Source organism: Parus major, chromosome Z (assembly GCF_001522545.3).
Source record: "Parus major isolate Abel chromosome Z, Parus_major1.1, whole genome shotgun sequence".
NCBI lineage: Eukaryota > Metazoa > Chordata > Aves > Passeriformes > Paridae > Parus > Parus major.
In genome coordinates, this window is record NC_031799.1 from 24983306 (window position 1) to 25007926 (window position 24621).

Sequence of the window (24621 nt, forward strand, 5' to 3'; positions counted from 1 at the left end):
TTGGAGAAACTGTGTGTTTTCTCTTTCAGCTAGGTTGAGGATTAGACACAGGATCTGGTTTAGGGAGCATTTAAGCAGCATCAAAGAATGCTTTCTTGGAATTACTGTTAAAATTGGAAAAGAGATGTACAAGAGAGCAGCTTATAGAAATGCCTGTACATGCAGATGTAAATGTAGACCCAGTAGTAATTCCTTTCTCATGCTGAAAAGAGAATGGGGATTTTGGTTATTTCCCACCCCATCCACCTCCCTCCCTTCAGTCTAGAACTTTTCAAGCTGAAAGCACACAAATTTTGGGATCACCCTGAAATTACAGCCTTCTGATTGTATGGAGTATTGTAGTTTTCTATTATTTATTTTTTGATTGTTTATAATGCTGCTAGTTTCTTTGTTCATTTTTTCTTTTTTCATTTCTTTTTGTTAAACCAAAAAGGGTGAGATGTCGCCCTGAAAACTCAGCTTCTGAGCTTGCTGACATGGTTTTCTAAGGACTTTCCCAGGACAGTAACTGTAAACATAGATATGTGTGCATTCTTTGTGTTACACGTCTTCTGATGGGCATCTCTCATGGCCAGTGCAGTGAGAAAGTGTTATCCTGACCATCCAATCCCTGGCCGTGGTAAGAAGCCTATAAATCCTGGGGGGAAAAATAAACTCTGCTTTTTCTTTCACCACACCTCGACCTGTGTCTATGTGATCTGTTGATCTTCAGCAGTAACATTTTGGCATCTGGATTTGCATGCAGATTTTCACCTTTATAAGTAGTATCTCTTCTCAAGAATTGGTGTGGATATAAAGCTGCCTTTAATCACCAGAGTCAATTTTATGATGATCCCCTTTATGTTGATATTTATTCTAGTCTCTCCTCTGTAACTATACTATACTGTTTCGATTTAAAAAAGGGGAAAAATACTCCTTTCTTTGAAGTTCCACTAGGGACTGAGCTGAGCTGGACTAAATTGAGCTACACACTAAATAGATGGCCTCTGGCAGCAGACAGCTGGGTGTGAAATGGATACCATCTCCCTTCCCCTTGTCTACAAGACAACTGTGCCAAAGTCAAAAAACCAGACTGGTTGCTTGTATGTCTGACTGGGGGTGGACAAGGTGCAGCAGCTACTGAGAGAATGACAGCAGCGCATGTGCAGCAGGAGTGGTACAGTCCACTTCAGCAGCAAAAGGATTTTTTTTTTTTTTTTTTGTCTTCATTGAAGTTACTGTCCTGCAGTGATGACTTGCAGTTTTTCTTGCCCAGATTAAGTCATAAAGCAGCAAGTTCATCTTATGTAAGATACTATTGTATTGTTGTTTTGAAAGTCATGAGTCATGAAGCCAGGCTGAAGGGCATGCAGTACATAAATGCAGATAGCTGTAGTGTTTCTCCTGCTTTTCTGTCTCTTCTGTTTTCCTGTGCAGCGGGAAACATGATATGGAAAAGGGCTCTATAGCATGTCTTGGGGAACTGGTGCTGTAAATGTCAGTTTGGAGCCTGAATACAAGGTCTGAGTAAGCTGCTGTAAAAGGGCAAAGTAGCAAGTCATCCTGGCCTTCTGTTGTGGGCCAATCATTAGCAGAACCAAAAGTGTTAGTGAGCTATCATAGAATATGCTGAGTTTGAAGGGATCAATCAGGCTCGTGAGCCCAACTCCTGGCTTTTCACAGGACATCCCAAGAATCACACTGTGCCAGAGAGCATTGTCCAAATGTGTACTGGACTCTGGCACTCTTGGTGCTGTGATCAGTATATTTATAACTAGCAATCTTGGATGTGTTCCTGTCTCAAAAGGGGAGAAACTACAAAATACCTTTTTGCATTATGAAATCCTCTGCCTGTTTTGGGTAGCATGACCTCATTTTACCGTGCAGCTTTCAGCTACCTACGCAAGGGAGCATTTGTCCTACAGTACATGTAGTACTTGAAGAGAGGTACCTGCTGTCTCTAAAAAACCAATCTGATGGCACAGTGTTTTTATTAAAAGAAAAAGACTAAAACAATCTGATAAGCTGATAAGAACCCACAAATTTCAAACTGCCTTACAAAATGTTTGAGTCTGGTTTGCTATGTTTATCCTTGATGCACTTCTTGTTCCTTCGGATTGACATATGCAGTGAGGCAAAGGACATTTCTGTCTTACTGGTCTCAGAAATTAGATATACTAAGAGGTATGCTAACTAGATGCCTCAGAAATACTGTGATTGGATACTGTGGTTAGAAAACAGTTAAAAATGTGTAAAGGACTTGAGTATTTCTTGTTACTCATTACTAAAAGTATTTTTATTGGGAAAATGTGTGGTTGGAAGAAAAAATAAATACCATTAAGCTTTGCTCATTGAGACATGGCATTGAAAGTAAGCAGAATAACTAACTGGTAGCCAAGATCTGCCTATTCACCAATGGCCAACCTTTTGGAAATGGTTGCCTTTTTGACAGTGGCTATGGCTGAAACTGCAGGTGGCAGGGGTTTTGTCCTCTTTTTCGGTACTTACATTTAATATGAAAGCCTTCTTGTCTGCCTCTCCTTCACTCAGGGGGTGCAGAAGGAAAGCAATAGACAAGAACATCAGACTGTAGCTGTGAAAAATTTAAAGAGAACAGACTTTAGGTCAAAATTAGGCTAGCTTGGATTGTATGCCTCTGGCAGCAAATCTGAAAAGGTGAAACCTGGACTGTGCAAACCTAATTTGTTAAGTGTTTGGCAGCAAATGCAAGATTTGACTCTTCTCCTGCTTAAATTGGTTACTGAGATCCATTCAGTATTTGTATTCCTGAAGCATATTGTCTTCCCAACACCTCTTCGATGCTCTGATTGCATGTAGTATAAAACTTAGTAACTCTGCAGAATAAATGGTTTGGCTTGTGCACTTCTGAATTGCAACCTTTGACATACTCAAGACAAGAATACATCATTTATGATCTGTGCAAGTTCAATTGTGATCAAACCGAAAAGTGTCAAGGGTTATGTCAGTTGGTGTAATGTTACAGTAGTTTGAAGCTAATGTGTGATGTATTTCTGGGAGCTATTTTGTGACCCATAAAGAATTTGAGTCAAATAAATGGAAAATGCAACATGGTTACAATGTAGACTGCAGCTCTTAGGAATTAGGTCTCTAAAAAAATCCTGTTAGTTTTACCCCAGGTTGAATTTACACTTACATTAGCAATTAATAAAAAGTTGCTGTTTGCAAATACAGTAGTATCAATGTCTAGTTAAAGGCTGAGATTTTTTTTTCCTGACATAAAATCAAGAAGTCATTATTTGCTTTTCTTGACAGCACTTTTTATGCATACACATGAAGTATGCCTATTAAATATGGTGTGAAAGGGGTATTCTGTCATTGTTTAGGCTTAGTGCTAAAAGGCAGAAACACCTTTATGTGTGATGCACTTCCCTCTGACACTGAACTGTCACAGAACTTAGAGTCACTGTTTTGTCTACGTGGAAAGCCCTTGGTGCTACATTTCTGTCCAGCTGGGTTAATGGAAGGCAACCTTCACTGTGACATCCCTGCAGTAGTTGGTAGCTAAGAGATGGAAGTTTTTTAAAACATCTGCAGTAATTTATTTTTTAAAAAAATAAGCCTAATGAGCTTTAAAACAGTTTAGTCCCTCAAATGACAAAAAGTTATCTGTGGTTGAAGAAAGTCCATAACATAAGTACTATTTGGTACACAAAAGATTTTAAACTTACTTTTGAAATACAGCTAATTGGGAACTACCTTTCTGCTGGAAATTGACTTTCTGGCAGCCTTTTAGTGGGCAGTCACTTGGCAAAGTGAACAGGTGATAACAGTAACTAGAAACTGCAAGTAGGGTTTTGCAAACATTTATTTTTCATCTTGAGAAATGAGTTGATAATTTGTGGAATAGCTTTCAGACAAGTTAATTTTTTGAAGTAATGATAGGCCTAGCTGAGTTAGTAAAATGGTGACAGTCAAATCAATGCTTTACTCATCTGTACCTTTTTTTACGGTTTTCAGAGATCCAAGTAAAAGAATCCAGCAGAACTGACCCTCTGTTGAGCTTTGAACCAAGAAGTTTTATCCTGATGCACTTTGAAATTGATGAGATTAAAAAAAAAATCCCTGAAGCAAGAAATGCAGTATCTTGTATGGTTCTTAATTTGTCTCTTTTTGTATGCCAGGATACTGAAAAAGATATAATTAGTGGAAGAGTTGGTTTTAAATTAGACTTTATTATGGTTGCATGGGGACAAGAAAAGGCACTTGAGAGAATCTTATATATCACTATAGCAACAGTTCATTTTCTCATTCCTTATGTATTTTCTCAGCCTGTGGTACTTTGTATACAGTATTAGTGACATTTATATTCAAAATCAATCATCTCAATTGTAAGTCCAGAAGTATTTGTCACAGAGGGCTTTGTCTTTTGCAGTCAATAGTTTGGCTTTTTTTATTGTTATTATTATGACACAACCTTTTCTTCTTAATTGTTGCTTTTTGAGTGAATGTCATTTTTATGGTGAAAATAGTATAGATTCTTCATGTGTGTGAGAAGAAAACTGTTTTTTCCTGATTGTAATTTTTTAAAAGGACTGGGAGAAGTGAAGGGTGGTGGGTAACTATTATCCTGGGAAGAGAAGAAAAATACAAGTACTGTATTCAAAAACCTGTTTATTTGGTTTCCTTCATTGCAGTTCACCTCATCATTTTGTTAAGTCAAAAAGGGGGGTTGCTTTGCATTTAAGATAAAACTGAATGTGATAAATTTGCTTTTTTCATGAAACTGTAGCAGGCATCACCACCTTTTCTTGATAGCAATGTTCTTTCACCTGCAAGTCATGCTGAGGATCCCCAAATGTCCATTTCTAGAGAGCTGGGTGACCTTCCCTTTAACCTAGAACAAGGAATCGTGTTGGTACTGGATTTTCAAATGTTAATGTCTTTTGTTTCTAACTAGGTAAGACCTGCGACTTATGTCACCCTATTTTAGGTTAAGCATACAGAGCGTGTTCAGCCAAACTGACACAGACTAGTTCACTTTCTTAGAACTGAACTTCCATTGGAGTTCTGCCAGGCAGTGCATCATTCTGAAGTACATTGAATCTACATGGCTAGAGGAACATTTTAAGACACATATTTAGCAGCCTCAAAGAGTTTTCCCAGGGACGACGAGTGTGCTGAGTGTATGTCATTTGAGCCTTGGCTTTGCTTTTTCAGTCTGAACTAATTAGAATAAAGGTTTGAGGCATTTGAGGTGAGCCTATCAGGTTGTCTGAAAGATTGCTGCTTTGTGCTTTGCAAATATTTCTAGGGGGCTCAAGGCTGCTTGGTGTAACCTGGTGGCAGAAGGTTGGAAGAGCAACTCTACTCCAGTTCTGTTCTGTTGACTGCCTCTGGATGGAAAGATTGATAAATGATGAATTCAGAAATACCAGTAATAGTTTAAAATCTTGCAATACCAGGAGTATTGCAATAAATTGCCATAAAGTACCAATAAATTGCTTCAAACTTTGCCATAGACTCCTTATCTGTTGTAATGCTATTTCTTTTGTGATGACTCTTTATTTCTTTTGTGATGACTCTTGTCTATTTATGTATTAGCAAGGCATTTCTTTCATGCTGTGGTAAACTGTTTTTCCATTAATACGTTATTTTGAAATTTATAAAATTTATCTAGAATTTTGCAACTCTTTGATCATGCTGGTTTTCCTTTTAATGTAATAAGGCTTGTTTCTTAAGTTTTACTCTTGAAGGTGCCTTAAATTCATCAAAAGGAGGAAGCGTGTTTAGTGATAAGAAGCTGACAACAATGGGCAGAAATGCTTTTTGTATCAGAAATTCAGCTTTTTCTTGAGAAAAATTTGAGAATTTGTTACTTGGGTAAAAACTGTCAAAATAGCTGGGTCAGTGAAGAATAAACTGCATCTCCTACCTGCTATATGGTGAATGCTGTTGTGATAGTTATTGTTAGAAAAAGACTTTGTGAAGCTGAGCTTTCTCTGCATGAATGTAGTTTTGAGCAATGCAATAGCCACCCCGAAACTACTGAATAGTGGATTTTCTCCCTTAAACTGTTGGAAAAGAGAGATTACCCAGGTGATAGCCTGAGTTTTCCTAAATACATGTGTAATGATTTCTAGCTAAAATAACTCCATTTCCAAATCTAGTCTTACTACTGAGCTTAAGGGTTAAGAAAAAGATGAACTTGCAACATTTAAGTGAACAGAACTAAAAGCTGAATGTGGTAAAACAGGAAACAAGACATAATACTAAAAATATCCTTAGTCTCCTGCTCAGCCTTGATGTTTGACTGTGCTTCTGTACTGTAATTTCTCCATATCTGATCATTTAGGTCTCTTTTGGGACCATGATCCAGACCAGACATGCATCAGTAGTGTAAGAGCAAATCTTGAATAAAAAATGTTGTCCATGAAATAAAAATTCATGTGGAGGTGGAGAGAACTTAATTTAGAAGAAATAATTTTAGCATCAAAGCAATCAACTTAAATTAGTTCAAAATAAAAGACGGGGGAAAGTCAATAAAAATTAAAATACAATAGGGACTGAATGTGGGTTTGTTTTTTTTCAGGGAGTCTGCAAACCAGTTTTCTGCTTGTGTAAGATTCTGCCTTATCCTTAGACTATGCTGTGTTACAGTTGTCATGTCTAATTTTTTAACCTGTCCTATTACTGCTTTGGGTAATTGATTTCTTATAGTGCATGTACTCCTTGAGTTCATTACTTAACACAAAAACTATGTATTCCCTCTGTTTTTGAGTGTAGGCAGTTAATGCACGAGGTATTTCCTATAGGACTGGTAGGTATGAAATTTTTAAGGGATTTTTACAAAAAAGGTGGAGGCGAAAGTGGCAGGCAAAGAAGAGATGGAAAAATAAAGTTCTGTTCATGTTTAAAAGGAAATGTCTGTTAATAAGGATTGCTTTTCGAGGATTGTTTTCTTTGACACTGATGTATGAGCAATGCCACTGGGTCCATTTAAAATGTAGATTTTCCCCAAGGGTTGTGGCTTGAAATGACAAACAAAGGGAGAGTTTTGGGTGACAGCCTTCCAGTTTCCAAGCTAAGCCTGCCTGGAATCCATTTGATCATTATGCACTGGAGCTGAAAAAATGTGCCTGGGAAGAAGAAAACATGGCATTGCTGAGATGCTTCTCAGCCCTGTATGACTTGTATAAAATGTGGAGCTGCTTTGGATTTATTCCACTGAGATGGCTTCTTCCTGGTTTGCAGAGATATTTCCTACTATATTTATTAATTTTAAGTCTCTTTACATTTTGTGTGGGGACTTCATAGAATTTTAAGTGGATGAGAAGAAATCTGGCACTTTCCCTTCCTGTTAAAAGTATGTGTAGACACAGGTTTCTCTCTAGTTCTAAAAGAAGAGAGATAGGAAGCGTAGGATGTGTGGATCATTACTAGATGCTTTCTCATTAGGTCAGGTAAAGGTGGAGAAAGGAAGGGTCCCTTCTTTCTGTTTCACAGATCATGGGAGAATGAAGAAGGGAAAAAATAGTGTCTTGCACAAGGATAGCTTATGGGAGTACCAGGAATTGGACTAGCCTTTAAGAAAGCCACAGAGTACAAAATGGAACTTGTGATCAACAAAGAATGCAAACTGATATGCTGAGCTGGCTTTCCCTCTATATTACCAGGAAGAGCAGAGCTCTTCCTCATGGTATGTTACTTCTACTTCTGTGTGCACTTTCTTTTCTGTAATGCCACAAATCTTCATTCACCATCTTTCTCATTTGTGGCTGTCCCCAAAGCAATGAAACCCCCTTTATCAACATAGAGAAAAGAATGCAGACCAGCAAGGAGTGGTTCTGTTTGCTGTCAGGTTTGCTGCATAACTTCCGTTCAGAAGACAGGGTGTGTGAAAGTCGATAGAGTGCATCACCATTTGATGGCACAAAAAAATTGCAAGACTGAAATAAATGAGTAGAGCAGGAATTCAGCTTTTCTACAGTGTGTGAGGGCACCAGTATAAGTAAGTCATGCTTGCTGTAGTAGTACATGAAGCACTCTCAGCATCTGTTAAACTTCTTTATTGTTTGGTTTCTTTCACACAGCATGAATACCCCAGCACTATTGAAAATAATGAGAAGTAGGGCTTTATGCAGTGACTTAGTAAACTGACAGTGTAGCCCACTGTGCTGGCCTATTTGCGAGCAAGAGAGTGTACTAGCTTGGGTGAAAACGTTCTGGTTGCCTTGTACTGAGGCTGTACACTCCTTGTATCTCTTCCAAGTTATTATCATTTTGCAAGTACAAAGCAACTGTTAGTGAAAATAAAGTTTGTGGGCTGCATAATTTGAATGAATTTTAAAAGTAAAGAGAATTATAGAGTATTGCGTTGTGTGCTGTTAGATTCACAATGACCTTGATATTTCAGGATCTCCCTGTATTACAGATATTTCTGTTTTTATTCCCTGTGGAGGCAGATGTTCTCAGTTCAATGACTAGAAGGATGACCATATTGATTCTTTAGCCATTAACATTAAAGTGTACCAACAGAGAGCTTCTCTAATACTATTACAGTTGCTTCTTTTCTTTTCTGATAGGAATCTTGGGCTTCTCAGGTTTTTATTAATTCTCAGAAAAATTAGTTTCAGCACCAGGTATCTGCAAGATAACCTTCCATTAAACACATAGCAGTTACTAAAGGCTTCCTTTATTTAATTCATTCTGAATCCTCTTTTTTCTGTAGTTTTAACTTCCTTCTGTCTTTTCATGTGTCTTTGAACATATTGCCTTGCTTAATTATATCCTGTTTGGTGGACAAAGAGAAGGAGGAGGATGTTAATGCTTGTCAAAATGATGAGCAGCCTCCTCTTTTTCCTGATTCTATTTCAAATACAAGTGCCTGCCACAACATTTGGTTGATTTGTGTATGTTAACTTTAAAAAAACACATACTCTGTTGGTTTCTCTTCTATGGATCAGAAACAATTAAAGATTGCAGCGTAGTTGTTTCCCTTTCACTTCCAATTCTACCACATCATGGATTAGTGGAAATGTCTAGTGTTGAGGGATCTTGTACATGCATATATATATTGCATTCCTGCACCAGTCCCCTCTCTTCATTCCCATGCAACTGATTTATAATTAATTGTTAGAATTAACTAGAAAATTACTTCCTTGAGAAGCTGTTTGCTTTCCATTTACATAGCACCTAGGGCAGGCAAGACCTGATCTGAGCATAAAGATCAGTATATAAATCTTAATAGTTATATTACATATAACTATAATATACATATGTTACATAGAGTAATTATATCTGAAAGATCCTGTGGTTGTCATACACACACACACATGCACACACATGTGTACACACACACACACACACGTGCAAAAATCAGTCCCAGCCCTGTAAAAGCTGATGTGCTTTTTTTACAAGTGCTCTGTTTTTTTGCAAGTTTTTATAACATTCCTCTGGATTTTGCGCATATGGATTCCAGCAATGAGTGTTGATTGAGGATCAGCTTAATTCTGTTTATAGGCCATATTGCATCCCTGTTAGGCCTTTTGCTGTCCAAGTCCAATATTACTTTGAATCCTAGAAGCTTTCATTACAGTATGCTTTAGCAATCCCAAGGTGCAGTAAGTATTGGAGTGCTCTCTCTCACTGTGCTGTACTCAAGAGAATAAATTGAGCTGTGAAAAAAGTTGAATTTTCAAATTCATTAAAAACAGCTGGTTGGGATTTTTTTGTTGTTATTTTTTGAGTACATGCTTTTCATTTGCAAAGATTGTGTCAGTAGAAAGCCTGAGTATTTGAGAGCATCAGCATCATGCTTTTTGAAAGACAGGACTGTTGTTTTCCACTTGTGAAACTATTTTAACTATTTAATGAAGCTTTAAAAGACGTTGGCAGCATTATTGCTGGATGCTGGTGTTCTTCTTAAATGGCTGGTGAAAGAGTCTGTAGCAATTAGATAATTTTTTCATCAAAATATGGTGAAATCCAAATTCCTGTAGTTGATACTGCCTGAAAACATTTGTCCATGACACAGGACTTTAATGAAAGCAGATACACTTTCTTGCTACTCTCAGTATTTGAAATTCTGAGAGAAGAAAATGGAAAGCAATTACAGCAACAGAATGGATGCTTGTAGTTTAATATTCAAAGCAGGCTTTTCTTTTCCTATTAAATTCTAATTTAATGGGGAGGTTTCATATGCCACTTACAAATACATATATTTAGATTCTGTAGTTGTTTAGCTTCACTTTTGGCATGGCTATCTTCTTCATTCTGAAGGCTCTCTAGGCTGCCATGCTTTTCCAGGCTTGGTCATCTGTGTAGCCCTCAGTGATAGACAAGAAATTCACTGAGGGGGAAAGAGGGTTGGTGGCCACATTAGTCTGATAAACGTTCTGGAAAGCATGCTCACTCAGATGGAAGAGTCAACCCTGCCTCTAAATGGTGCTGCAGCTTGCCTTGGGGCTGCAAGCATCTGCAGATGAACCCAGCTCAGTCATTGGTGTTCTTTACAGAAAGTGGCAGTCACTTCTGTGCTGGGGACTAAGATCAGTTTTCGTTTGAGTTGAGAAAGACTGTATGCATCTCTTCACATGGGGGTGTGAAATTCAGCTCAGGACCAAGGCAACATCTCCTACCACTGAACTTTTAACTGATGTTTGAATGTGTGCCAAAGCTGAAGTTGCATGTCCTTTTTGTCACCATTTCTTCAAATATGGAGTGTGGTGCATGTGGCTGAATAAGGATGAAATTAAATTAGAAGTGTTTAATTCTACAAACTGTTTGAGCACTGGAGTGGGTTGCCTTGGACGACTGCTGAAGTCATGGCATGAGGTGTCTCAGAATAGAAATCAGCGCAGAGGGGCAGGGAAAGGCTTTTCAGCAGTTTCCCCATGCATGAGGTATGCCTCACTGGTGAAGTATTTCTAAGGCAAATGGAGCATGCAGCAGCCCAGGGATGACCTGTGCTGAGGCATAATAAGTTCTTAACTGGTGAGGTGAGGCATTATTTAAAGAGGTTGAGAGGCACCAGATTACACAAGCTCCAAAGTTTCAGATGCAGTTATACTTTGATGTAATTCTGGTACTTGCTGATGACATCAGTTGTAGCTCTTTGACAAAAGCAGCAATATTATACATCAAAATGTTACAATACAATACAAAATAAAATACAATCTTACACAATCACGAGGACAAGGTAAAAAAATACTACAGTATTTACACCAATCTTCATAAATATACCAAACTGTTATTTTTTAGTATTCTTATTCTCAGGAAAAAAGCAGTAGGCTTTCTGGAAAGTGGGAAGTTTAAATATTATGCATTTGTGAAAAGGTCAGATTACTCTTTGTACATACTAATAATGTGTCAAAGTTTTGTTTCTCTTACTTGAAAGGGCTGCCTGGAGCTCTTTAGAGAGCAGTGATTGACTGCAAAGTGAAACATGGAGAAACAACAGAGTTGATGAATGGTGAGGTTTTGAAACTCACAGTTGGTTGATTACAGAATTTGTTTCTGTGATAGCAAAGTCATATTGTCACCAGACCTTTTTTCCATCTTTAGGTTTCGGCATAGCCCAAATTCCTGGTACTTGAGAGACTGGACCATTCACAGCTGGATCAGACAGTGCTTAAAATATGGCGCTCAAGATAAAGCCTTATACACAATACAAAACAAGGTAAGTTTTACCAAATATGCATGAGTGTATCTGATCAGCTTTTTGATTCAAGTGTGGCTTGACAGGAACTCCTGTTGCAGCCGGGTCCTGCAGACTGTGGTTTTAAGATCGGATTTCTTCATCAAAATAAAAATTACTGTTGCACCTGAATTTTAGCAACAACCTTTTTATAGCTTTTAAATCCTCTCTTTTCTCAGAAAGCTTTTTGGTTTAAAATAGTGTTGGTGTCCAAAACATGTTAAATGCAGGGGAGGCATAATGTAATAGGCAGTGCCATTCCTGGTCCGAAAGGCTCAGATCAAATGCTAAAACAAATCCAGTGCATCAGAAGTTGGAGGATTACAGGAGCAATGCTAATCTCTTTTGATGCTTGACTGTACATTGCATCAGTGTGCAGTGTGGTGGTTTTGCTCTTTCTGGTATCTGCAACACTGTGCCTTGAGCAGCACATTTGCACACTGAACTTTTTTTTTCCTTCTTTTCTTCAGGTTCAGTATGGAATTTTTCCAGATAATTTTACATTCAATATTTTGTTGGATTGCTTTATAAAGCAGAAGAAATATGAAGGTAAGAAAATGCTTACCAATGCTTACTAATGCTTACATCTTTAGTTGTATGGTCTTATATTTACAGATCTTTTCTTTGAACTAAAAACTTGTACCCCATATTTTTTCTGAATTCATCATAAAACACAGCCTTCCTTTGAAATATTTTTTGCATGGCTTTGTCTCGTTTTTGTTGGGATTTTATTAATTTCATAGTTTTGAAGCTTGTGTGATTTGCAGTTTCTACTGTTACTAATCCTATCGCAAGTGTAAACCATCTTCAGTTACAAGTCTGACGTATGTGCTAATGATATCACAGGACTTATTAGTGACTGTTAATTAGAGCATCACCAGAATCAAAATGTGTGTTGATATTCATCTTCCATACATTTAGCTATTCAAAAAGCTTATGTATCTAAACTATTTGTGTAGGCTTTCTGTCACTGGAGCAGGCCAGCTATGCTGGATTGCCACAGTGGGGCTACCTTTCATTGTTGACTGTTTAAGTGTTTGGATGAGTAATTCTCTCATGTTTGATGACAGATACTAATTTTGATGACCGATTTTTACTTTTCACTTACAATTTTCTAGTACTGTAAACTTGCAGTAAGCTTTCCTTTGCATAAAGCTTTATAAAACAGATAACTGAAAGGAACTGAAAGATTTTGCTAAACAGAAAATCAGTACATCAGAAAATGTATATTTTTATTTTGAGGCACACCTCCTCCATCTTTGAATTCCTCCTTTTCTGTGTATTTCTTTTCTGTGTGAAACTGAAGGCCTTTTTCCAGACTGTCCTTCCTGACAGGGAGTGTCACTGGAACTCTGCGTAGAGCTCCTCTAGAGCATTGTTTGCTGAATGGAGACCACAGACCACTGTGGGATGATCTGTGACAACACTTCTGCTCCTTTGTAGATTCCTGTTATCCTAAGGCTAATGAAGTTAAGCCAATCTTCTTTGTTTTTAATCAAAACACAAGAACAAAGGAAGATTTTTAAGTGATTTTTTAAATGATTGAAGAGCTGAGGAAAAAAGAGCCAACTGAAGTGTATAGAGCTAAGATGATTTTAAGAGCTCCTTGAGTTTTGTCCTTAAGAGTTTTGTGCTGTTCAACCTATTCTTCCTTCTTGCAGTGTGTTTGAGCAACCCAAAGGAGTAAGACTAATTCTATAGGTGTGTTCTAGTGGAAGGAAATGTTTAACTTTCTCCTTAACTATTTCATGGCATACTACAGCAATAAAGTGTCAGTGAACATGAGTGGATGCAAAAGGAAGATAATGTATTGGAGGTTATGCTGGTTAAGTATAATTTTCCTCCACAGATGCTATGGCAGTAGTAACAGAGATCATGCTCCAAGAAAGTTTTGATGAAGTATCAACACAGCTTCTTTCTCTCTATGTTCTACACCAGTACCTGGCAACCAAGTCTGAGCATACGGTAAGCTGACCACACTCAGAATGAGCCTCTGCTTCCAAGTGTTGTGGTGCAGTCAGTTAAGAGATTCAATCATGAATATATTTTGTTTTCCCTAACTTTATTTGGGGAAAAAAATACTCCATTTTCTCATTATTTTTGTAACTGCAGAAGAAAGAAAGAAAGGAAAAAAGAAACAACCAAGTATGAAAACCATTAAATTACTTGTCATCCCTTTTTTTCCTTTCTCTGAAAGGGAGAGTGTGTAGTGATTTCCTGAGGTAATGTATGCTCATTGGAAGGACATGAATTGATACTTCTGTTCACAGCAGCCTGTATGAGTTACCACCTTTTGTACAGGACCCCATCAAGCTTAGTATTGCTCGCCATTAGAGCTTGATGATGGTGATGTTGCAAAATTATCAAGCATTTTTACTAGGTTTTTTTTGTATCCCATTTGGCTTTGGGTGTATTGCTTCTTATTATTTACCTGTTTTAAAATTAAATTTGTTACATTTCTCCTGTCTCCAAGGATTACAATTTTATTATTTACAGCTTACTTGCTTAAGGCCAGAGTGACAGTTCAGGGTCTTGGAAGTTGCATTATTCTACCTTTGCAGAGAGGGCACAGTCAGTAAAGGGCTCTGCCATGATCTCTGTTGGAAGCTATTTTTAATGCAGTTTGGCACAAGCCTTCAATAGCATGATGTCATCTGTATGGCAGATGCCTGAAGCCTCCATCTGTGTTACATGAAACATCTTTTAAAATGCATTTTAGAGTTGCCTTTAGGTTTTACCCAACTGGCTGTAATTTGAGTTTTCATCAAAGAAAAGAAAATCATATTTACCCTTTTGGATATATTCTTCATTACCTAGAAATTAAGTATTCTTTGTCACTTGTATATGAAAAGCAAAGGGATGAAAATCTCATTTTTCCATTGTGTTTGTCCATGTTTGCATATCCGTAATGTGAAGATAAGCATTTGTCAATCTGTTTAGTGTTTCATGAAAGCTGAATGTGCAAGCAAGGGTGGTGTGAACATAAGACATGTTTAAGGCAAGCTTATTTATATAGCTGTGAGTTAATATGCATTTTGAAGTAATCCCATCCAAAGTCAGCAATGAAATATTTGTATACACCATTCAAAGTACCATTCAGCACCTCATAATGCTCAGCACCAGTTTTCTGTGTTTGGTTTAAGATGTAGGGATAGATATAGTAAGGAGAACTTCCTTGAAAAATTTCAGCTACTCACATTTTACAGTCTTCTGCAAAGAGAGTTGTTCCTCAGTACAATTTGTACTGTTCCTTAGAACAGATAATAATATAACTGAACACTGGACATGTTTAATGATTCTTTATTGCTAAGATGTGATGAAAGCCATGCGTGCTGTCTTAGCTGCCATTTTGTATTTGTGTTTGTTAAGGAACACTTACTCAGTTGATACATTATTTGCAGTGGGAAGAAGAGAAAAATATTGGAGCATCGCTACTGCTTACGGGTCTAAAGCAAAGTAACACTGTGGGTTTTAGTTCCCAACTCTATGGTTATGCATTCCTTGGTAAGTTTTACCTCCCTCATTGTCAGCTTTCCTTTCTTGTCTTCAGTGGCTGAACTAAATTGGCATCTTTGCTTTACTAAAATGTAGTCAAGGAGAAAGCAAGGAAAAAAAAATAGTGGAAGGACAATTTCACAAGTACGAGTGAACTTATTTTGTCGTCCTGGATGGTAGAACTGATTTGAATTTGATTCATCAGACAGCTTCAGAAGCAATTTTAGGGCTTCCTGCAAGTTTGGGTTAGATGCTGAAAGAGGGAAGATACTCTTGAATAACAGTTGGATTGGTCTGTTGGTTGACAAACAAATTAAAAAAAAATTACCCTAAAATACAGATTTCTGTGACACACATTGTAAGGTTATGGACAACAGACTCTTCCCGATAATGAGCGTCTTAAAATGATCTTTAAACCTTAGGAGATGGGAAAGTGCAGCCTAGAAAACACTATGTGTGTTTAGAACTTTTACTAGTCATTGTGAAGTGAATGTTGGGGTTGTGAACAGCAGATAGCAGTGCCTTTATCTGTATCTGTCTTTATCCTGTTAAAAAGTCTTCACTGTTAATAACTTGCTATATAGTATTAAAGAGAAGTTAGATCAGAGTATATTCAGAATTGAAGGGAAGGGAAATGGGCAAACAATTCTTGAATTTCCTCTGAGTCTTTAGTGGAATATAGTACAGATAGGTTTTGTTCTTCTCTACAAAATGATTATTTACTAGAAACTACATAAGTAGTCAACAATTTATGTAATTTTTTGTTTCATTACTGCATTACTGAGGGTAATAAAAAGTGAATTTGTTCTTCAAATGTCACCTCAAAATACAATGTGTGGTGGCAGAGTTAGGATGCTGATTTGTATTTATCATGATTATAAAACAAAAAGCTCATTTTTAGTCAAAAACGGGGATAAATGTGAAAACTAATTTGAAAGCAGGATTTTTCTTAGCACTGTAGTTTGTAATCCAGTAGAGATACTGGTACAAACAGGGACTTTGCTGTCCAGTTGGCATTCAGTTTGGAGAGTTTTAAATGTCATATAGATTGGTGGCGTAGTGGCTGTATTTCAAAAATGCACTTCAGTCTTGTCTGAGAGCAATAGTGCTTGGTCCATAATATGGACATTCAGTGGATCAAAAGCTATTTACTTCTATGTCACATATTCCAAAGTCATGCCACCGCTAATGGAACTGACCTCTCAGAGAGTAAAAGATGTCTGTGGGCACAGAGTGGCGTAAAGCACCTCACCTGTTTTAATTTAGCCATGGTTCATAGGCTTTGTGCTCTTACTACCTTGCTTTTCCTAAACTGTTCTATTCCTTGTGAAGAGGCTGTCTTTCATAGTTTTGTGTCATTATAGCCAGGGTGCAGATTGGATTGAGAGCTTGGACACAACTCCTGTAAGCTACACTTGAAGAGTTATTATCTGCTATGTTGACAATAACAAAATCAAAGCCCATGAGTGACAACCATTGTAAATTGCATCAACTACAATGTGATGTGCATTTCCTCTATTATGCAGGAGCTTCATGGTCTCAAGTAATTACTGTCAGAAGAAAAGCCACATTGTAAGTGGTGCAGTACATCATAAGTCCTGCTAAAATCAATGAAAACCTTGTTCCATAGATTGTCTTATATCAAGAACCAAAATTTCTTTTTTGTTGGGTGTCCCATATTTTCTCTTAGGAAGCCTCAGTGGAAACAGGGGTAGTGAGCTGAGTAATTAGCCAAAACATGTACTGTTCTGTGTGAGTAAACCCTAGAGGCTGCAGAGGTAAATCTGGAGAAACAGATTTAGTGTGCACATGCTCAACAGTCAGCTGAAAGCTAAGGAGACATTTGTCTGAGATCTTCAGGCATCCTTCTATAAGCTGCTGTTAGAAAGCCAAACAATCAGAAAACTTGGCCACTTACTCTGATTTCCATCTGGGTAAAATGTCTGGGTGGTGGGGAGTGGGGTGGTATCAGAAACATGCACATAATTAGATGAAGTTGAGCAAAGAGAAGGCACCTTAATAAAATAAGGCAATGGAAGTTCTATTAGAGCAACTTTGTAAAAGTGTGTTGTTTTTACCACTAAAGCCAAGACACTTGCTGTCACTGCTAGAAACCAGAGCCAACCTATACAGGTTCCATTAAGATTCACATGTTGAAGCACTAACAATAAAGTGTGTTTTTATCACAGGGAAGGTGGAGTTGACAAAAGGATTAAGAGCTGTGTACAATCTAATGCCACTGATGTGGACACCTGGATATTTTAATAGAGCCTTGCAAGTGATGGAGAATGTGGCTTCATTGTCAGGGGACATCAAAATCTGTAAAGAGGCTGTAAGTATAAAGGCTATAACCCACTGAACAAGGGGGATTTTATATAAAACAGACTTCAGTAAAACCTGTGAATTCTGTGCCTTGTTAATGAAAAGATGCCCTGCAAACTTCAGAGGCCTTTACAAGACAGGAGAAGTAATGTTTAGAACAGAATCACTGCTTAAGTTGATGAGCCAGTGATAATGTCTACTGGCATGTCCTTGGAAATGAGTGTGTGTTACTGCCACAGACCATTTAAGTATGTTTTCTAAGCCTTGCCCTCCCTTTAAAGACACCTGCATCTGTGTCAGAGGAAACACATGTATGCGGGTATGGGAAGACACCTTTGTTTCTCAAGTTTTTGAAACTACTCAGAGACATATTTCTTAGCAGTAAGGATGAACTATCCCATCTTCTCGCTCTCATGGCTGATTGTATATGTTCTGTGCCCTCAGATGATATCCTGAGTGGTACTAGTCCAAAAAGCTGACAGAGTGATTTCCAGAAGGCTTTTACTGCCCTCCATCAGGGAGGATGGATAGATTCAAGCCATTTATGAGGTCAGCACTAAATAAGGGACTCAGGGCTTAGGAGTGCTGTAGGGAATCAGGCTGATCCTGGAATCAGACAGTTTAGGAGTAACGTAGTATGTCACTACCACATGGGCTGGAGCATAGAAATGTGACTGAGGTGTCTCCTCTACTTTTTGGTACTTATTCCTGAAGGTGTCCCTGATGATGGGAGCCTGTCTTTCACTCATGTTACTACTAAAGTTGCAGCCTCTCCTGACAAACAAAAGTCCAGGGCACTGCTCAGCAGGTACTCCTACCTATTGCTCTATTTCTGAAGCTTCTCAGTATAATACTGGAAAGTCCAAGACAGGTCATATCTGCAACTTCCTCCATTTTGAGTTACCTCTTCAGGTGTGTGGTTTTGGAGGGATCTTTCCTACTTCAAATCTGAAGAACTCAGCCTAATACACTTGTGATTTTTTTTCTGCCTACAAACCCTAGACAAATTAAGGATCTCCTCATCTTGCTCTGGGTTGTAGATTAACATCCTGGTGTTGTATCTGTCTCTGATACAGTAGGTCCGTAGAAGATTCTTTCTGTCTTCATACTGATACTCTGAAAATAGTAAATGCTATTAATACTTAAAAGTACTATCTGTATAGAGGTACTTTTTACTTTGTTCAGTGAATAGCTAAGAACTTGTAAAAGAAGGTTCTTGCTGATTCTTTAATAATGCTGCATCTCTAAATATGCAGTAGTAGAGCCCAAAAAGTAAAACATTGACTGTGAGTGAGATCCACACATTCCAAGATCCTAAACACAGTACAGAATTCTTCCAAAATTGTCTCATTTCCTTCTAGAATTTGGTTTTCTGTTTAGCATATACAGAAGTCATCTCAAAATACAAGGTAATTCATTAAGTTGTTTGAATACATGACAGTTGTGTTAATTTATTTCCAAACACTTGATGCTGACCATGACAAATGTGATTGTTCAGATTGATGCCTTGGAGACCATTTTGCAGTCTGTCCTTGAAGCCAAACCTGATCCAGAATCTGCTGAAGAAGCCAAGAAATTAGAGCAGGAGTCACAATGTGCAGAGTCAGAAGAAACAGAGCAGTCTAAAGTACCTGAGTACTACAGCCGATTTAAGGTAAGACAGTTTAATTTATCTAAATATTCTAAGCTGTGGTAGATCTTTGTGATCCCTACTAGAAAATACAGATGCTGACTTACCGTGGCTGGTAGACCAGCACCTCTTCAGTGCATCAGGAGTTCTCTTTGGCATTTTTGAAACTAATGTCACCTTATATTTTCACTTCTTCAAATAGGAAGCAGCAGCCTACAAAGACATAAATGCTCAAGGCCACTTGTCTTTTGTCTGTCTGCTGGAATTTTATCTTCACTTTTCATACATCAAAATGATAACTCCAGTCCTGTTTGCAAAAGTGGTATGTCATTAGAGACCCATTATCTGACCTTGTGTGGGCTCTTGCTCATTAAAATAAATTGTAATGGATGTGAAACTACTCTGAATTTATTGTCCAGTTGTGTACATTGTAATTATGTAGGAATGTTGTATCTTGTACTTTCAGACTGGAGAATTAAGTCAGGTTCATACCACCTTTCTTTTATCTTTAGACTGTCATGCTGATAATATTAACAAGCACAGAAAGCTATTCATTAGGGCACATCCATATAATAAGTGCGTTTTATTTAATCATCTCATAGCTATAAATGAGCTTAAATGACCTAATTTTACTTTATCATCTCCGATTTGTGCTGTGATAAAAATCAAGTACTTCAGATTCAAAGTTACCTGGCTTACAGTTCCAGGAGCCATACTCTTTCCATAGCCCATCAGTTTCTGTTGTCTCTGCTGGATGGCTGTGACCTTGGACAGTTGTGCTGGATACAGACTGTTCTAAAGAAATTTCAAAAGTTAAAAGGCTAGTATGCTATGGTTTCAGCTCAGACACACACACACACATATGCACACACACTCTTTTCTTTGCTTTAATTTTTACTCACATAACTTTGCCACTAATCTTTAGATACTAAACTTGTGTTGTAGGCAGTTAAAACTTTTTAATTGAGGTGTTTGAGAATCCGCGGGTGTGCAGCATATGGTAATTAATGCCTGGATGAATTACAGTGAATCAGGTAAACACAAGTGCCCTTTGAAGAAGGGACTGGGACATTTTTATGTGTCTCTTACTGTCTACCCATTGTCTAGCCTTGAAGAAAATAATGCAGAGTGCTCAAAATGAGCTCTGAATATCAAACTGGGGACTAGTGTCAAGAATGTAGTTTTCCTCTAAGCTCAGTCTTTCCATGGGTTCCATAATTAATCCCAGTTCAGGCATTCTGTAGTGTGGAGTGACTTTTGGCCAAAAAAATAGTCCCAATGTTTAAAATCTGACCAGAAAAGTCTGAATATGAGAAAGGCATGTGTAACATCTAGGCATCCAACAGTAACAAGCCAAAATTTCTGGTTGTATGAATGAGAAAAGGAGGTCTTGAGTTAGCATGCAATTTCAGCTATGCCTGAAGGAATTCCTGGATTCTTCTCTCAATTCCATTAGGCCAGCAGTAGTGGCTCTTACCAGCTGAGCCCTGGGACACCTACAGGTACAGTTCACAGGACAGAGAAGAAATCCATGCAAGTGTGAGGGAAGGCAGCTCTGAGTCAACCTGGTGATGCATTCCCAGCTGCTGTCCCAGTACAGATCATCTGTGCCTTCTGTGTAACCCCAGCAGAGGGTTTTCACTTCTTCTGCTGAAAACAATTCAGTTGCACTTTGTTTAGCCCTGCATTAATTTGCCAGTATGTCCCAGTCTTTCTCCTTGAGACAAAACCAATTGCTTCTGCCTCCTGCACTCCCAATTCTGTTTCACAAATCAGAGTTACAATTAGACAAATACACCTTAGAATGCAAGGAAAAGCATATGGATTTGCTTCAGACATACACATGCTCCTCCATGGGAATGGCCTCTGTGTCTCTTTCCAACCTTCAGAACAACCACTTGTAAATTACCTGAAAAAGGCATGGAAGTCTAACTGATAGGGATACTTGTCCTTTGCTTCCACTAAAACAAAGAGGACCTGAGGGCATTTGGCTCTTTCCAGAAAAAGCTGTTAGAGCTGTAATCTAGACTCTGACACTCATTTGTGTTGTAATTACCTGTTTTCAGATCCCATATGCTGAGGCTCACTGCTCTCTATAGTGTTCTTCAGGCAATTCATTCCATCTATGTCAATGATCAGTAGGTGGCAAAAATCTTATCACATAAATGCTGGGAGCACCTTCTCCAAAAGCAATGCACCTTCTTCCCTAACTTGTCTGCATGCAGAGCCCTGGAGACTGCTCATAAAGATCATGATTTAGCCATTTAAGAATGTGTCTTTTTGGTACCTGGACATACAGCCTGCAGCTTTCCTAAATCAGTATTACTAATATATAGTATACATGTATAAGAGAAGAATAGGAAGTATTCCAGGATACCAGTGATGCCAGTAATGGCTTAGGAGACAAGACCTGCTTTTTTATTTAAACAGTTTATTGCCTTTCTGTAGTTCAATTTCCTTTGTTTAAGTTTAGCCTCTTTCCAGCACATCCTTGGTAGAGTTTAGTAGGAAGAGTGTGAATGATCTAAACTACAGTTTAATTCTAAGTTACATTTAAACTGCATAGATTAGTTAATCTATTAGCACAATTGTCAAGTTTCTTTCCCAAACCCAAGCTGTACAGTCTCTTCAGTTTTCTCACTGATGCCTTGTGTACTTACTGACATCTCAAACAAAACAGAGACGCATACACCTAAATAAATTTATTGAGTTTGGTTTAATTTCATTACCTTTGAAGACGTTGGCTTTGTCTTCATTCTTTATGATAAAATCAAAAAAGAGACAGAACCAAATATGCAAGCCCCTCAGACCTGCATGTCTAGAATTTTAACGAGTCTTTAATCTGGTGTCCGTCCAATTCAGACCTCCAAGGTAAAACACAACAAAGCCCGCAGTTGTATTGGCTGAGGGAGAGAGAAGGGGAGAGGCCTCAGAGGAGACATAGTAGTTTTCTATCTAGGAACAAGGCAGAGCCTCCAGATAGGAGCTGGGGGGACATGCATTTGCAGTTTATTGCCAGTGTGAGCTTTGGGTAAGAGGAATGCTGCACAGTGTGTAAACTTTGAGTGATAACTGGAACTCTGGATATCTGCATGGCTCTAGAACTGCCATTTTGTTTGGAGCAGCAAATCCCCACATCTTCTTTCCCTTGTACTGCAATGCAAAACAAGTTTCAGTCAAATGAAGGAAATATGGGTGTAGCTTTCATTAGAACACTTACTTACTTTAAACATTCTTGCAAGTGCTCGGCTGAGTATAATGTTCTATTTGAAAGAAGAGCTGGGAAAGTGTGTTTTTACCTAATGAGTGAACAAGGGATAAAGGATTTTCCAGTGCTGTATCATCTTCTCTTTGGTTGTGTATCTGTACTTTCAAGGCAATTAATCAGAATGTTAAGGAGCCATCAGGCTGAAGATTACAGAAAGCCAGAAATAGTATCACTGGATGATTCATCATCTTAAGCGAATTAACATTTTATGCTGCAGGGAAATCTAGATAAGTAAAGCTTAAGAAAACCAGAGTTCCTTACTGAGGTTTTGCTCTGTTTCAGTGTAAAATATCCCTGAAAAAATACCCCTTGCTTTAACATTGCTGTATAATCTGTGTAAGTCTAGTCACACCTCAGACACGGTAAGTTGGGAAGAAAAATTATGGGAGTTACTTAGTATGCTGTTAGAATATCTGAACTGACATGTACCTGTTGGGAGGGATGCTGATGCAGGCAGTTTGGATGAAACCATGCAGCTGGTTTTGAGGGAAGACACAAAACCAAAGTGTCTGAATTTGTTGTGGCTGACTGGTCAGCTGATCTTTGTTAATACCAGATAATTGAACTTGGAAAAAGAAGAGAATCTGAGTAGTTAACAAAAAACGAAATTTTATTCGTTCAGTTTTATTGCTAAAAAGACAAATACACAAGGGGTTATTATTCCAATAAATAGTAGAAACTACCAGAGTTAAAACACTTTTCTATTATAGTTACCTGGCCTGTATAGCAGCAGTAATAATAATAATAATAATAATAATAATAATAATAATAATAATAATATTTAGTGTTATGTTGGTTGTAGAAAAGTGATTTGTGTCTGATTGTTTTGTGATTGACTGGCTTTCTTCTTGACAACTCTCCAAATCTCTTTTTCTGACAGGAGCTGTACTCCAAACTGCATTCACTTGGCAAGGTTGAATCCGAAAGCCTGTTAACCCTGACCACCCAGCTTGTCAAGGAAAAACTGCCAGAATGTGAAGCAGAAGACATTGCGAAACATGAGCAGAACCTGAAGAAGTGGGAAGAACTACAAGTACTTCTCATTGAGAGAGAAAGAGAGATGAGAGAACAGGCTAAGCAGGAAATGGAAGCTAGGAAGCTAGCTAAAGCATCTGCTTAGTACTGGAATTGGGAATGCAGTGCTATGCACTCCTCTGCCAATGAACTGAAGTACCATTATTAACATTTCACTTCAATCATGCTGCAGGTGTGACTGCTGTATGCAAATTAAGCATCCCGCTTTGTCTGTTTCTTGAAGTAAAGCACATGTGGTTTAGAAATCTTGGTCCTGTGTATGATGTGTTTTTCTTCTACTGTCAGCCAGGCAAGAGAGGATAGAGACAACACAAAGAAACAAAGGCATAAGGAGTAGCTTGCCTGTGATGGAAGGTCTAGAGGGTGGAAGCAACAAAAGAAAAGGGAAGAATTTCAAACACAAGTTGTTTCAGTACGGTTTTCTCACAGGAAAGAATGCCTTTTCTACTCTGAACTGCAGACACTAAGAGGATTAACGTATATTGACTGGGTTTTTTTATTTTTCCCAACCCATTTGGAAAATTCAAGCTACTAAGCATGGAGTTGGAAACCTAATTTCAGTCTGTTCTTAGAACTATGGAGAGTTTCAGCCTGGTGAGTTAGCAATTGTACATGCATTCAGATGTGTCTTTACTGTAAGGCTGTTAGAAATTTCTGCATTTACTGGTGCTGCTTTGCTCCACTTCTAGTCACTAGAGAAACACACAGTCATCTCTGCACACACCAAGGAGCCTCATACTGCAGTGCACTTTCTTTTTATATTCTGGACACTGTTTCATGAGGTTTTTGACCTAATTCCCTTCACGGTCCCATGCCCCATTCTTCAGATCAGTAAAACAATGTAGCTATTCACAAGAGCACAAGGAAGTGGCAAGGGAGGGAAGAATCATAGTGCATTGATTGTGTTTGTGATGCATCAGCATCCATCCCTTCATACATTCCCACTGAATCTTGTCAGCTGCAGCCAGGAGTTTTTGGAGTGCATAGTGGGACAAGGCCCTCTAAAACAGGGAGACCAGAGTAACAGCACTGTTATCTCACTCTACTTTACCACAGGGTCTGAATAAGCATTTCGAGTTTTACTGTGCATCTGTCTAGCTTTGCAGTGACAAAACTCATACCACAAACCCACTGTATATCCAATGGGAATATGCTGCAGACCTGTGAACTTAAGTGTAGGAAAGCATAGATGAAATACCACCAGATACCTTTCTT

General features: G+C 38.2%; 1 protein-coding gene across 1 annotated transcript in view; it reads left to right on the forward strand.

The window, feature by feature from the left end:
- MRPS27 (mitochondrial ribosomal protein S27) overlaps positions 1 to 23656 on the forward strand; it is a 43344-nt gene extending 19688 nt beyond the window's left edge. Inside the window, exons 5-11 of the mRNA XM_015653380.3 lie at positions 11524 to 11638; positions 12127 to 12205; positions 13506 to 13621; positions 15058 to 15160; positions 17341 to 17483; positions 18972 to 19127; positions 23252 to 23656. Of these exons, the coding sequence (XP_015508866.1) occupies positions 11524 to 11638; positions 12127 to 12205; positions 13506 to 13621; positions 15058 to 15160; positions 17341 to 17483; positions 18972 to 19127; positions 23252 to 23491 (952 nt within the window). The 3' untranslated portion in view covers positions 23492 to 23656. The remainder of the gene's footprint in view (positions 1 to 11523; positions 11639 to 12126; positions 12206 to 13505; positions 13622 to 15057; positions 15161 to 17340; positions 17484 to 18971; positions 19128 to 23251) is intronic.
- Positions 23657 to 24621: the final 965 nt, after the last annotated feature.